We start from the raw sequence: 15,190 nt of genomic DNA, 5'->3' as shown, positions 1-15,190 counted from the left end.
GGGGGTTTCTGGCTCTTGCTGAACTAAAAAAATATAAAAATTGTCATAAACAAAAATAAAGGTGTAGTTCTTTTTGCCTTTTAGTTATAAAAGTCTGGTACTCTTAGAGCTCAGTACAGCCTATGTCACATTACACAACTTTTCCAGTGATTTTCAGTTGTCTTCAATTACATAATCTTAGCAAGTTGTATGCAGTTGGTGAAATCCTCCTGTGAATCTGTTCCATCAAAGGGACATACCCAACAACTCACTTCAACTAGTCTGCGACTCACTATTCTCCTTATTTCCTCCTTAGTCATATGTTTTAGCTGTCAATGATTGCTCATCTGGAAGTGCAATGCATAGAATATAGTGACAAGGAATAAGGAATGCCCAGTTTTGAACCTCGCAAACAGAAAATAGACTTGTCTTTCAGATGTTTCATGTTTTACCTACTAAAGCAGAATGGGGAAAAAAGTGCAGGGACTGTGGTTAAACTCGCTGTACCTGTTAACCCTTTGCACAGTGATGGCTTCGTCAGCCAGCACAGGGGCACTGGACCTCCCAATCTGAAGAGAGGCTCATATGTTTGATGTCTTATTTTTTTACATACCATAAAAGAATGAAAAAATATAAAAAGGCAGAGATTGGTGCTAAACATTCCACAGCTGTTAACCATTTGTACAGTTCTGGTTTTGTCAAGCAGTATGCTATTGGCTGTCAGAAAAATGGGAGAGCACAACTGTGCTGGACAGTCAATATGTCATTGCTAAATGTGACATACGCAGTGATTTTCAGTCATTTGAAACTTACATGGTCTGCTGTTGGGAATCTGACCTGCCCAAAATAAAAAGTTGCGCAATGTGACATCACCTTTAGTTCCACATAATAGCAATCAAGACATCAAAAACAATGAAATACTTACAGGAAGAGAATGGCCGCGATCAAGATACACATATAAGATGGCAGCAGAGGGATGAACCTTATTTTGGTAAGAAGCAAGACTGTTCATGTGGATTATCTAGAAAACAAATTACACAAAAGTAAAGATTATTTTTTAAGAGCAGCTATCTACAGATGTATTGTGGTCTAATTGGGTGCCCTAATTTAAAAATATTCCAGTTTTCCAAATCCCAGCACATCTATTGGATACCTTGACTAACTTTCACAATTATTGCTGCATAATTCTCAAACCAAATTTAGCCAAAGTTCAGAATCCCAGTATAAATGAGTTCACCAATTTCTCTATGTAATTCTGTCCCATCCACAAAACCTTCTAACTCCATTTCCATATGTTATACCTGCTGAAGTGCAGTGGTGTCCGCAATACGTGGAAGCCATTCCAAAATGAGGTGAATGCTCCCTGATTTAACTTCAGACAGAGTGAACCACTGAAACAAAAAGAGATGGACTGAGAGTTAGAATTCCAGAACTGAATGTTAAGAGTTTGTAGGCAAAAAACAAAAAGGGCTGTTATGTAACCTGGAAGATAGATCAATAACTGTAAACAAAAAAACATTGCTATGGGGTAGGAATGATGAATGAAGAAGCTCAACTTCCACCTTAAGGTATGTTTTTGATCTTGCACGATTATTGTTACCAGTTTGTTATGGAAGACATAAAATTTACCTATCAAGAATTTTACACTCTCAATATAGGAATTTATTTAAGTAGATGTGAAGGCATGATACTGATCTGCAAAGAAGCAAGATGGTGCTACACATATCAGAATAATCTTGGATGTTGTCATCTCCTAGTATTGGCTGAAAAGTACAGGTGTCTACCTCCTTCATGCACCACGGCATGTCATACTGAGTAAGAAAACATACAGGGCGAGTATTTCTTGCTCCTTCTAAATGCATAAATCACATTACAATAATAACTAAATATTGAAACTGGAATGGATATACCTCATCTGTGTACTGGTTGGTGGTGATGTCCAGCATGTTGATTTTTAACCTGCAATAGAATTCAGAAATCAAATTTCTTTCTGTTTTGCTGAAACATTTGGGTAACAAACCGAGTGATGTATAACCTAAGGCATTGAACTGTAAAGTGCAAGATCATTGGTTCAATGTTCACATTTGGATCACGGTGTAACCCAAAGTAAGTCACTTCATCCAGGCCACGTCCAATTGTGGAAATATGGAAACAATTTTATTATGTATTTGTCCTTTGCATACAAATTCCTGTCACTTACAAATGTAATACATCAGTTTGCTCCAGAAGAACAAATACAAAGATTTGCCCAGATTCTCATAAAGAAAATGTCAGATTTAAGCAAAGTGTCATGGAACATGGAAAAAAATAGATATGCTTACTTGAACAATATATTCCAAAGTGACCCTTAACATCATAAAAAATTGTGCATATAATGTTTTTCGCTGAGGCTTGCGCCATGAATTTCTTTGGTGTTGGAGAATCATAACACTAGACTCTGTCACAGCTATATATCCACATTTCATCTCAATAGCCTGAGATTCTTCTTGGAACACTAGATGTGGTGATGGTTGATTTCAAGAGTCCAAGTGCACAAACAAGTGACCCTTGACTAATCCCTATAGTGTCTTCAATCTGATGCACAGTCAATATTTGATTATGACTCACTCCACAGATGCAATATTGTTGTCGATGCTGAATTCCAGTAAGATCTTGGGTAATTTCTGAGAAACATTCTGCCACAAGGGAAGTCTGCAGCACTTTTCTTGACTAGAACATAACTGGTCCTGGTAAACATTGGCTAGCCATAAATAAAAGGCATATTATACTCTAGTATTTGAAACTGAAAGATAATACTATAATGTATTTTGCATAATCAGAACTGAAATATGAAACATGCTCTATAAAAACTACAAATGGTAGAAAACCAAATATTTTAGAACAAATAAATTAATCTTTACAAAATCAGCACCACAGATTCAGTTCAAAGATGTATTGATCACCACTTGAATTAAAGCTTGCCTTACAATATTACAATAACTGTCAAATAACATTTTCATGAACTGTAAGACATTTCTGGGCATGTATCAATGTAGAATAATGAATAGGTTTGAATTACTAATCCTCATTTAATGTCATCTGTTACATATTATAAGAACAAAATAGCAAGTAGTCATACTCCTACACTTCAGAATACATAATCCATAGGATGATAAGCATGTTTGAGCCTGGTCAATACTTGGATTGGAAACCATCTAGGAAAAGCTTGGGTTTCTGCTGGAAGAGGTGTTGGTGAGGTCAGCAGGGGGCACTTTCCCTGTGGTCTGTGTGTGGACCTTAATGTCCCAGTACACTGATGGGGACACTATGCTGTAAAAATTGGCTCTGTCATTCAGATCAGACGTAAAACTGATGTCCTAACTCTCTGTGGTCATAAATGCTCCCTAAGTATCTTTTGAAAAGAGTGGGGTGTCCTGGCTAAATTGCTCATCACGGCCTCTTCAATTCTGCCCCCCTAATCATTCCCTGTCTCTAACAGGCTAACTTTCTATCGCACCCCTTCATTATCTAATAGCCAATGTGTGGTAAGTGCACTGGTGCAAGAATGGCTGCCATCACATCATCCAGTTGGATGCTGGACATTGGTGATGGTTGAAGTGCCCCCCCACTGTCTAGGTAAAGCACTTTAAATAGTTAGAAAAGCACTATTTAAATGTCAGTAATTATTTTAAAGTAACTATTATAAGTATTATTAAAATTGAAGAATCCACTGCATTTTATAACTTTTTTTAAATTAGTTGCTTTTGCAACTGAAGCTTGATGCCCTTGCTGTCCACCACACATCATCACAGCTACAAGTCAACACCACTGCATTTCCATCTCAGTTAGCATCATCAAAAACCATTTAACCGTGCTTCAGTCTCTGCTGTTGAAAGGCACCAATTTTCTGGCAACTATCCACCTTGTGAAATTTGTGAATTTGTGAATTTCCCCTTGGGATTAATAAAGTAACTATCTATCTATCTACAGTCGACCCTTGATATACGACCGGCTTGACATGCGAACAACTTGATTTACGACCAAAATTTTTATTTTGATTTACGACCAACATCTTGCGTTACGACCTGAATGCGGTCACGTGTATCCGCTTGCGCGATTGTAAACAAACAGAAACATTCCTATTAATGCGGCACTCATTCAATAAAATGTCAGGTTTGTAAACTCTCTTGGGACCTCCCCCAACTAGAAGACATGCCAAAGTCCAAACTCCGTATGGAAGACTGTTTATCTGTTGCTGGGGCAAAAGCCGGCTTAAAGCTGTGCTGAGTCTCTCAGCCAAAGCAAACAGAAAAGATATCGATGGGTGATATGCATGTGATATCCCTGCCCGGCAATGGACAAGCAAGCTTCCACAGTCGCGGCAATCGCGCTTCAGGACGCACTTCAGCATGTCGTTCCCATTGAGTGGGGAGTGGGGGGGGGTCTCAGAAGAGTTCAGAAACAGTTCCTTGTATCATCGCAAGGAAATGCTGAGAAAACTTCTCGTCAGAATAACTTGTAGGCAGGAGGAGATTAAAATTAACGCAAAAGAAGCTATTGAAATGATTGCAAATGCCTGAGCGCAAGTTAAAGAAAGCCTTTAAAAAGCCTTCAGTTTCATTATCATCCTCCTCCCTTCCTGCAGCCCAAAGATGTCAAATTAAATGGTGAGTACAGTATGAAATTGTTGTTTCTGGTAGGCTAGGCACTTTTTATTACTTTTTGGTTAGTACGTTAGAAAAATTATTGGTGTTTTGGTAAATTATGCACATTATACAACCCTTTTTTTATTATGAAAAGGTTAAGTAAGTGTTGCAGTGGGAGGTTCGGAACGCATTATGGGTATTTCTATTATTTCTTATGGGAAAAATAGTCTTGACTTACAACCAACTTGAGTTACAACCAGCCCTCGCGAACGAATTGAGTTCGTAAGTCAAGGGTCCACTGTACTTGTTTTCAATGTAACATGTTCTAAAGTGTTCTCCCTTCCATGCTGACCACTGCACAATGTATTATCAGTAAACTGTTGCTGTTAGTCATCACTTTTAAAAGGCATTCATTGCATATGTTGTCATTGCCCTCCCAAAACTTTAGTTAAAAGAATAACTAATGTTTGATGCATGAATGTCTTATGTATGTACAGTGTCAACAATATTAACAAATGAATTTCTAAAATCCTTCGTTGAACTAACATCTTTGTAGGACTATGCTGGCTGCAAAATCATCTAATGTTAACTTATGGAGTCGCCCAAAAGATAATCTTACTTCACCAAAGAATGTTAATCATTATTCTTCACACTACTTTAAGCATCAACTCATAGGCTTTTTAATCAATGTACTAACCTGCCTAGAAAATCGTCTTCATCAATATCCTTATCAAAGAGTTCAAACTCCAATTCCTGTCCTGGTATCATAGTCATAACTACCTGAAGAGAGAAAGAGACAAAGAGAGTGTGTCTGAGAGGTTGACTACAGGTTTAGGAACTGTGTTCTTAAATCAAACTAACCACATAGTTATTCCAGGTTGTCTGCAGGTCTCCTGTGATACTAGGCAAGCACATTTACTGAAATTATGGATGGTTCTACACAAACAAGTATGTCCATGGTCTCACCTCATAAAGTTCTCCCCACTTAGGATTCAGGTTTTCTTTGATGACACGGCTGCGGAAGGAGTAGCCACTTGCCCGAATTACTACATAGGGGTCACTCTTCCCCTGCATTATGCCTTTTAAAAAGTTGTCTTTGGCAATCAAGTTCTCAGCTTCAACCAGGTGAATACGTAGCACCCCCTAGAAGAAACACATTGTTGATGTCAACCTTGGTGTATGTAATAACAAGGACTATGACATGTCTGTTATAGAAGAGCTGTGTAATACAATCAAGCAACATCACAAATCAAAACTAACCTCAGAGGAAAAGTCCTCATTAACACTGGAGCACAATTGCTGTGGTGCACCTGACTGCTGTATAACACTTGAAGTTCCTGTAACAACTTCTTCTGGAGCCTTCTCTTCTTCTTTCTTCGGGGGATCACTGGGTTTTGGCAAAACTTCTCCAGAGGTTGGTAAACTGGGTGAAGTACTAACAGGTGATTTAGGTGCACCAGCACTCTCAGATGCTAAAATCTGAAACAAAATTAACCAGCATTTCAGATAAATACATTCTGTTCCAGGATAGCATTCAAGTTTACTTTGGTAGTCTTTCTCACTTTGTTCCTTACAGTCAACAATAAAAAATGGATAAGAAAAAAGCTCAAAATGGGGATGACTTTGACATTACCTTTGTCCTTTTCCATAACAGTAAAATTTTTCCTTAATTTTATATTCTTAAGACAAAAGCATCATCTAACTCAGCTGCCAGTTATGTATTATTCCCCATACTGGAAGTGTATTTTTTCTCTATGCATAACAGTTTTTACTTATTAGATTAGATACACTTTATTAATACCATGGGGAATTCAAATGCATACAGAAGAATAAACATAAAAACAAGAATACAGACTCACAGGACAGATAATACAGCCAAATCAATCAATCGATAAATAAATAAATAAACTTAACAAGTACATTAGGTGGAAGCATTGAATTGTCTGATAGCAGTAGGCAGAAAAGACCACCAGTGGGGCTTCTTAGCACACCATGGTGGAACAGGCCTGTGGCTAAAAGTGCACCAAGACAGCACATCCTGGAGGTGATGGAAGGGATTTTTCCTGATGGCACCCAATTTTATCATCCTGTTTTCCACCACAGCTTCCAGTGTGTCCAAAACGTTCAACTGTGATTGAGCAGGCTTTTCTGGTAGGTTTGTTCAGGCATTGTGCTCGGGTTGCTTCCCCAAGAGACTGCAGCATAGAACACCACACTGGCTACTATGGTAAAACATTTCCAGCAGCTTGCTGTACACAACAAAAGACCAGAGCCTCCTTAACAAGTACAGTCTGTTCTGGCCCTTCTTGTGCAGTGCCCCTGTATTATCAGATCAGTCCATTTTGCTCTTTATCTACTTGTAGCTCTGCACCACTTCCACAACCTCCCCTTGAATGGTGACTGGTCTAAGAGGCTTCTAGGCACGTCTGAAGTCCACCATCAAATCTTTTTTCTTGCTGTTGTTGAGTTGCAGGTTGTTGTACCTGCATGACAAGACAAAGTTCTCCACAACCTTCCTGTACTCTGACTCATTTCCATTATTAGTGCAGCCTATGATGGATGAGTCATCTGAAGTTTTCTACAGATGGCAAGCTCTGGTATTGTGCTGGAAGTCTGTTGTGTTGAGGGATAACAGGAAGGGAAACAAAACAGTTTGCTCTGCCTTCCTGGACAGATCAAATGGTTAGAATCATGGAACCACTAAGGAGAGTAGCCAAAATACCTGATGTCTCCAAGCTTGTCTTGCTTTCTTTTCAGAATTGGACAAAGTATGACATACATGAAACGCCCAAGCGAGTGACACCGAACATTAAAACAACATTGATGAGAATAGGTCATTCAACCCAACAAAGCATGTCAATCCTGTTCACCTAATGTTTCTAAAATAACTGAGTCCCAGAAGTACCTACTGCACTACATGGTAAATTATTCTATTTGGTAATCTACATGAAGATAAACTTTACAATATTTGTTTGAAATCTGCCCTTAACAAGCTTCCATCAGTTTCTATGCCTGGAAGCCAGTCACAAAGGATCAAAAGGAAAAACAAAATGGAGGAATGACACCTCTTGTGGCTAGATGGCCCTAGAATGGGTAAAAATGACTGCTGATAAAGAAGGAAAGATGACTGAAAATAAATGGAAGTAACACTGAGAAAGAAGAGGCTCCTGGCCACTATAATTAAGAGAACTACATCCCTATGCTAGAAATGAAAATGAACATTTAAACGTGGCCTTTTAGGCACATTCTTACAAGAGATTCTCCGCATTTTCACAACGGAGTTTTTGAGAAAATCTTCTGCAGGGAGAAAATTGAACTGCTTAAGTGAATACAGCCTATATGGAGTTTACACAGTCAGCTCATGACATCTTAGGTTTCCTCTGGATACTCCAATTTCCTCCGACAGTCTACAGGTATGCAGAACTGTTAAATTGGCCCTAGTAAGTTCTCCTTGCAATGGACTAACGTTCAGTCCAGGTGTTGTTCCCATCTTGCACCCGATGCATGTTTGGATTGGCACCCACTTCCTTACGGCCCTGCCTTGGATAAGCAGGTTCGGAAAATGGGATGAATGTGTGCCAGCATGCATGTACTGTACAATATTTTTTCAGTATTATGTCTTGGATTGCTTAACTGTCCCTAGTGGACTCACTGTATATTACACTGTTACAGTTTTGTAATTTAGGTGGTGTGTGTATGGGGTTGTCTTATAGAGGGAAACTAGTACACTAAGGGAGAACGTAAAGCTCCCTTTTCGTTTTGTATTATGCAAATCATTCGCTCGAAAAAACAAGCATGTTTTTTTAAAATATTACACATTCTTACTATTTCTCACAACATCTTGAAAACTTTAGGAAATGTTTTATTATGTGAGACAGCAGTGTAATTAGTTTAGAATATTATAAAGGGTACATTTCAAAATAATTAGGAATATTTTAATTGTTTCTTTTTCCCCCCATCTAATTATACTAAAAGATGGGTTGATATGAAAAAAAAGTTGTAATGCTCATCATTTCAAAGATACACAGCATGTATTCAATTATTAACTGCTGCCTATGAATTTGTTGCGTTTTTATGTTAAGTACTTTGAACACAATAAGATAAGATTGCTCTACAATATATATACAATTTATTTTGGAAACCATTTCATGGCATTTGCTACAAAGACTATATTGCAATATGAAGTATTATATGCACTTTGTCCAAGCTATGCTCTTATACCTATCTGCGGAAAGTCAGTCAGTCATTTTCCAACCCGCTATATCCTAACACAGGGTCACGGGGGTCTGCTGGAGCCAATCCCAGCAAGCACAGGGCGTAAGGCAGGAACAAATCCCGGGCAGGGCGCCAGCCACCGCAGTGCAGAAAGTTTACATTACTATTTCTTAAAAATATTTTGAAACACTACTTACCAGCACGAAAAAACTTTCAAATTTTCTCGAGCATTTCTTACATTTCAACATATGAAAAGCTAAATCGATAAGATGATATTCAACATCTATTCCTCAGTATTTCCAAACTTGATTTTTTGCATATCTCATAACAGAGGCTTGAATACTAAATAAATATATTCCATCATCCACTTGACCTACATAAGTAGTGGACTACATGGGTTAATGCACAGAGTAACATTTCCACATCAAGTGGATGAATTCTGACTCGATTCCAAGGTGGGTGTGTGGTCTGTGTGGAGACTAAAAACTCAATACCTGCATTTCCATTCACATCAGACTAATAAGTACTAATTATTCAATTTCTGTCATTGAGAAAAGACAGTCCGACTCATACCTTGCATTTACTCTGTGAGTTCTTTTGGCTTTCTTCCCGCAAATCACAGACATGCAAGTCAGGTCAATCAGCAATTCAAAAATGGCCCAGGGTAAGTTATTGTGAGAAAATGCAAGAATATTCCCTATGATGATGGCCTTGTGCTGAAACTGAGGCTGGTTTCTACCCTGTGTCAAATATGTCATGATAGACTCTCTAGATTCATATGGAAATGAATGGTTCAGAAAACTGATGAATGAATGAAAGGATGTAACAACTTATATTTCTTACAAAGCACCCTGCAAGTACTTGGAATTACATATAAATTGTGATTTTGTAAAACACGGTTAGGTGAACTGGCATTGCTAAATTGGCCCTACTGTGTGTTTTTATGTGTTATGTAATCCTGCGATGGAACGGTTACTGCTTTGCACCCGATGCATGCTGGGAAGGGCTTCAGCTTTCCCGCAAGACCCTGTTCAGGACAAGTGGGTTTGAAAAATGAATAAATGGATGGATGGTCTCTGTGATTCAATATTGCACATCAATCTGCCTGATCATCTACTCAAAGTCAAAACTAAATAACTTGTTAATATAACATTAGCTTAAAAGTTACAAATCTTAAAACGTGGCATTAGAGAAAACCACAGTATTTTAAACAATATAGCTTTAAGTAACATCCTGTAATTCTACATGTTTATTTTGTTGTCCAACTATTTAAACACATCCCATCATCCTTTTATATATGCAGTATTGGAACTCAAATGAATAAGCCTTAAGTACATCACATTATATTAAGTTGTGTGATGTGACATACTTCAGTCTCAACCCAATTTTAGTGTTTCTTTATTGGTCCTACTTTTACAGAGTGTGCCAAGACCATAAATAACTGAAAGTATGCACAAAGCCCTCTTGTCAGATCTGGTAAACACTACGTAATCATGCAGTATGTGCCCATTCTTGGAATGCTGAAAGCAGGGAGGTTACATTCCAGCAGACATCATCCAAAGCAACCAAAGAACCATGATTTGAATCACACAGTCTGCAATTATAAAGAGATGGGTTTGCAGACGTGAATATATATAGTTTTTACATTTATCATTGCACCATCCAAAATCATGAGTTCTATGTGGAGTTTGTTAAGAAAACACATATTGCAAAACATGCAGGACTATCCAATACAATCAATGTAAACAAAAATACCATGTTTGAATATATATGCTCACCCTCAAAACCATTTTCATGTACAGACGACTAGCAGAGCCTGAATGGTTCAGCTGAAACCACTGGTCAAGTGTGAGGTTTTCACTGCTTAGTAAACGGCTCAGTGGGAGAGTTAAAGAGCCAAGTGCTAGTACACGGTCATCATCCTTCACATGTAAGTCAAGTTCTTGGGTTTTTGGGTTTTGGATAAAAAAGTGAAAAGCATCTTCCCACACTGGACTATTGGTTCCATAACAGGTCTACAAAAAGAGACAGTATCAGTTAATCAGATGCTGAAATCTATGGCTGAAAAGCAGCAAAAATTCAAAAAATCATCAGCACTCACCCGGCTCTCCTTGGTCACATCCTGAACAGACAACTGCACCATAGGATTTGGGTTCTTGCTTCCATTTTTCAGCTAAAAAAAAAAAACATTTTTTTTTTATATCATTAGAGCACAATCATTAGAGACATAAAAAAGGAACTGAGCAATTTAATCCATAATTAAGGACTCTGTTACTTGTTTATCTATATTATATAAGTACGCATTGATTTATTTGTATTATTTTTAATACTTCATTCATATACTCATTTGTTTCTAATTCATTATTTTATTTTTACCTTCAATTATTTTTCCACTTTAACATCTTGTAAAGCACTTAGAGCTAAAACATAAATGTTTTGTATGAAAAGTGCTATAGAAATAAACATTATTGTAGTTGATATACAACATACAATACCAGCTTTGGAACAAGATTAGCCTACTAACAAATGTTGATGCTGTTTAGCACATGGAAACATATTATATTTTGTATACTGTCCTCCTACGTGAAACATAATCCCAAGGCACTTTACAAGTACATCACCTTGGTACAAAGTTTACTCTTTTTTTATTTTCACAGCTGAAGCACCTGTAAGTTACACGGCTTGCACAAAGTCACAGAGTGGACTGAAGACAGGATTCAAACCTTGCTCAGTATACCATACTGTTCATATTAAAGATGGCATCTCTTTGTGCATTTCAAAAATTAGCACAATTAAAAATACACATATTAAGTAGATAGTGTATACACATGACAGGTTTAAGGTGCTTTAATAAGAAGCAACAAGGAAACTGTGAGGAGATCATCTGTATTTGAAGTTTAATCCACTGAAAATTTATCTGCCATCACCAAGTATTTTGGACGCCCATTTCAGAATTTAACAGACTCCAGTTTCTGCTAGAACAAGTGTGAATTCATTCATTGATGGATAAATGGTGTTTAATATTAAGCAGTTTTCAGTAACTTTCTTAGGCATTATTATTCCTAAAGCAACTATCCACACAAATAAACCAGAAGTCCTATACTAAGAAACATCTAATTAGTTAAGCTTAACTTTAAATTAAACCTTGTGTGGTATCATCATCCCAAAGTTCATTAATATGTGTGAGATAATTAAAAAAAGAAATCACAGGACAAGAAAACTTAAATGGCATTCCTGTTAAATATGGATGGCTGCAGACTCAACCAACAGAAAAACCTAAGCTTAAATGCATGATTACTTCTGATGAATTACAGTATACAATTGTAAAGCTCTCATGAGAAGAGCTATGAAAACAACACTGTGACTAATTCATACAAGTAGTTTGTTGGAAAAAGGTGGATAAAGAAAAAGAGCTGAGCATCCCTAGTGTATCAGAAAGTGGAGAGCAAAATTTGAAAAAAAAACAGAAGTGGTGAGTATGTAGGATGTACTGAGGAAGTACACAACATGCATTTACAAACAAGTGTGGGATACCAACAGGAAAACCACAGATGAGTAAGGGACCTTGTGATAAGGAGAAAACATAACTTACAGGCAGCTCCTGTGCTCGGTCTAAGTACACCGCCAGTATAGCTGCTGAGGGGGGGTCGCTGGTTTTAAAGGTGGTTCGAGTAGCACGGTTTACCTGAAGAACCTGCAGAAAGTCAGAGAGCAAGAAAGAAAAAAAAAAAAAAAAAAGAAAATTCTAGGTTCATTTGAGTGATTTGAAGATGACGGAGATAGCTTCACAAATAGTTTAATGACAAAGAATCCTTCCACATGAAAGAATACGACACAGGTGGGCTGCACGCAAGATCATATTTACTGAACAGACCTGATCCAGACTGGATGGATTAGTGAGCAGAGACAGCCACTCCAGGCGTAGATGCACTTGTCCCTTTTCTGTGTCCTTTAGCTGGTACCACTGAGAGAAAAAAATAAGGTATCAGTTTCAGCCTTGGCCCCATGGGAAGTGGCATTATACTACACTAATGTACTTGTAATGTATGCCTACTCTCATTTCTAATAACACTTGCTGAAGAGAAGAAACAAGAACCAGGTGGTATAACACACGTTTTTGAATGCTTACAAAGAACAGAATTTTAATCAGAACCACCCTTGCAGACTTGCAGTAGTGGTAGTATTATTGTCACATGTAATGGAATACAGTGGCTTCACTGATAGTAATAAACCAGGAAATATAGTCTTGTTATACCCATGTTAACATGTGCCCATCATAGTTTTCAAATTAAGTCCACTAAACATTGAAGAAACTGGGTTCCTCCAAGTACCTGTGATTTATAGGAAATGTATTCTCTCTCTTCTCATTTCTACCTTTCAGTTACCATTCCACACCATCCTTTGACATGCACAACAATATCCTGTAGCTTAAAATGACCCAGATGATAAACAGTTTTAGACCAACAGATTCCATGAAATGCATTAATGTAAATTATCCAAGTTGAAATAAAGGATGAACTTGCAGTAATAATAATCATCAACACTCCAAAGCTTTTTAGATGCAATTACATATAATGTGATAAGCACCTACCGTGCTTGCCATGTCTGTCTGTCTGTCCATCTTTTCAACAACTCAATTCTCAGAGGACTGATTTTCTTGACATTTGAAACATACTCTTCAAGGAGATTTTTCATGAAAGTTCAATTCTTGTTGAGATATTTCAAATACAGCTATGATGTGCACATTTTTAAAATATCAAAATCTCCCACTGAAAAGCTTTGGTGAATTTGCAAACTTGTCTATCTTAAAAGAGGGAAAAAAAGCATTCTGGGCAAATTCAATTACATACTAGTTTTCAATTCCAAATATACTTTGACAGAGGTCACTTCAAATTGAGTATTTTAAGGCATGCATCAGCTGCTTCTAATGGCAAAATGGATCCCTAGTACAAGTTACTCATATGCCAGAAGAGGTGCACGCCCAAGCTGCTTGTATACCAGCTCACTTTTCCATCTGCCTGAGGTACATTAACAGTTAATGTATGTGAGAAGAAAGGAACTGTGTCACTCTGTAAACAGAAAATGAACACATATACAGTTTACTCGTTATTTACAATTTACGAAGAACAAGCTTATAGCTGCACTACCTGCACATTATAATGATTGAATACATCTCTGACACTACAGTTTATTAGCAAAGCTTCAGACCAGCTCTCAATCATGGGCTGAAACAGCCAAAAATTTGACCTTTAGATTTCATAGATTTTAAATCTACATCTCCATACAGTAAGTACTTCTTTCAAAAATGTCATGTCTACAAAGTTTAAACTACAATTAGTCACTGACCCTCCACAATCCACAACTAACATCAGGCCATCAACCAATGCCATTTTTACAACACTTGAATTGGAATCTACTGTCTATTAAAGCTATTGAGACACCACAAACCTATCTGAGACACGTTAACTACATGATATTGTGAAGTGCTGTTAAACAGCTTGTGCTTAATGCATCATACTAAAGCATGCAACTGTATCCTATTTTCACTGTTATTTTTGAATATGACTCACTGTTACAAAAATATTTAATAGACAACAATTTTTTAAAAGCAACAAATTTTTTTTTAAATGCTTCAACTTTCTAATCAGTTAACCAAGTCCCCAATCGCATTCAATGTCCTGGTATGCTAACAGTTTTCTTACAATTGCATTTGATCTAAACAGATACTGACTAAAGCTGTGGAGATGCCACATTAAAATTTTGGCTTTAGCAAATACTAATGTATTACATACATACAACCCTTGGTAAATTCAAATTTACAGTCTAGCTCACAAATACAGTGGGCATCAGTAAAAGGCACTAAACAGCTATTTCTATGTCCTACTTTTTCTATATTGTTTAAGCCAGCAACATACCTAGATCTGTTTTTTGATTTGGTACTGGAAAGAATGTGTGGTGTAGATATGTCAGTTATGAAATGAGGCCATGGGTTAATCAGGAAATCATTGGCTTTCATTCTAGATAGAGGACAGTTGAAGTAGGAAAATTAACACCTGCAAATTCACTTAGCTGTCCCACCATACTCACTCCAACTACTGATTAATATTTGCTTTACCATTTAAAAAACAACGCTCTGATACAGGACAATTTTACTTTCAAGTATTTAGTATCAGATGACCTCTGGAATGTACTATTAATTCTCTCTTCTGCACTTCTCATAATTCTTTACACTGATTCCCCTCTAGCGGAAGGCAGTTCTGAAACATTAATGACACTTTCCCTGTTGTCTACACACCTAAATGGCACATTACAGCAGACTGTACCATAATGAACCAACATGCTGTTGCATCGATGCTGGGAGATTTTAGTAT

The 15,190-nt window shown here is 37.3% G+C and overlaps 1 protein-coding gene across 1 annotated transcript in view; it reads right to left on the bottom strand.

The window, feature by feature from the left end:
• LOC114648831 (extended synaptotagmin-1-like) overlaps window positions 1-15,190 on the bottom strand; it is a 115,990-nt gene that overhangs the window by 36,051 nt on the left and 64,749 nt on the right. Inside the window, exons 12-22 of the mRNA XM_028798102.2 lie at window positions 12,694-12,783; window positions 12,412-12,513; window positions 10,921-10,992; window positions 10,598-10,834; window positions 5,865-6,083; window positions 5,571-5,747; window positions 5,302-5,384; window positions 1,890-1,938; window positions 1,281-1,370; window positions 905-1,000; window positions 1-23 (exon numbers count right to left, since the gene is read on the bottom strand). The exon at window positions 1-23 is cut by the window's left edge and continues 49 nt beyond it. Of these exons, the coding sequence (XP_028653935.2) occupies window positions 1-23; window positions 905-1,000; window positions 1,281-1,370; window positions 1,890-1,938; window positions 5,302-5,384; window positions 5,571-5,747; window positions 5,865-6,083; window positions 10,598-10,834; window positions 10,921-10,992; window positions 12,412-12,513; window positions 12,694-12,783 (1,238 nt within the window). The remainder of the gene's footprint in view (window positions 24-904; window positions 1,001-1,280; window positions 1,371-1,889; window positions 1,939-5,301; window positions 5,385-5,570; window positions 5,748-5,864; window positions 6,084-10,597; window positions 10,835-10,920; window positions 10,993-12,411; window positions 12,514-12,693; window positions 12,784-15,190) is intronic.

Source organism: Erpetoichthys calabaricus, chromosome 3 (genome assembly GCF_900747795.2).
Source record: "Erpetoichthys calabaricus chromosome 3, fErpCal1.3, whole genome shotgun sequence".
Classification (NCBI taxonomy): Eukaryota; Metazoa; Chordata; class Cladistia; order Polypteriformes; family Polypteridae; genus Erpetoichthys; species Erpetoichthys calabaricus.
The sequence above is the reverse complement of the archived record's forward strand: the minus strand, read 5'-3'. Positions and strand labels throughout refer to the sequence as shown.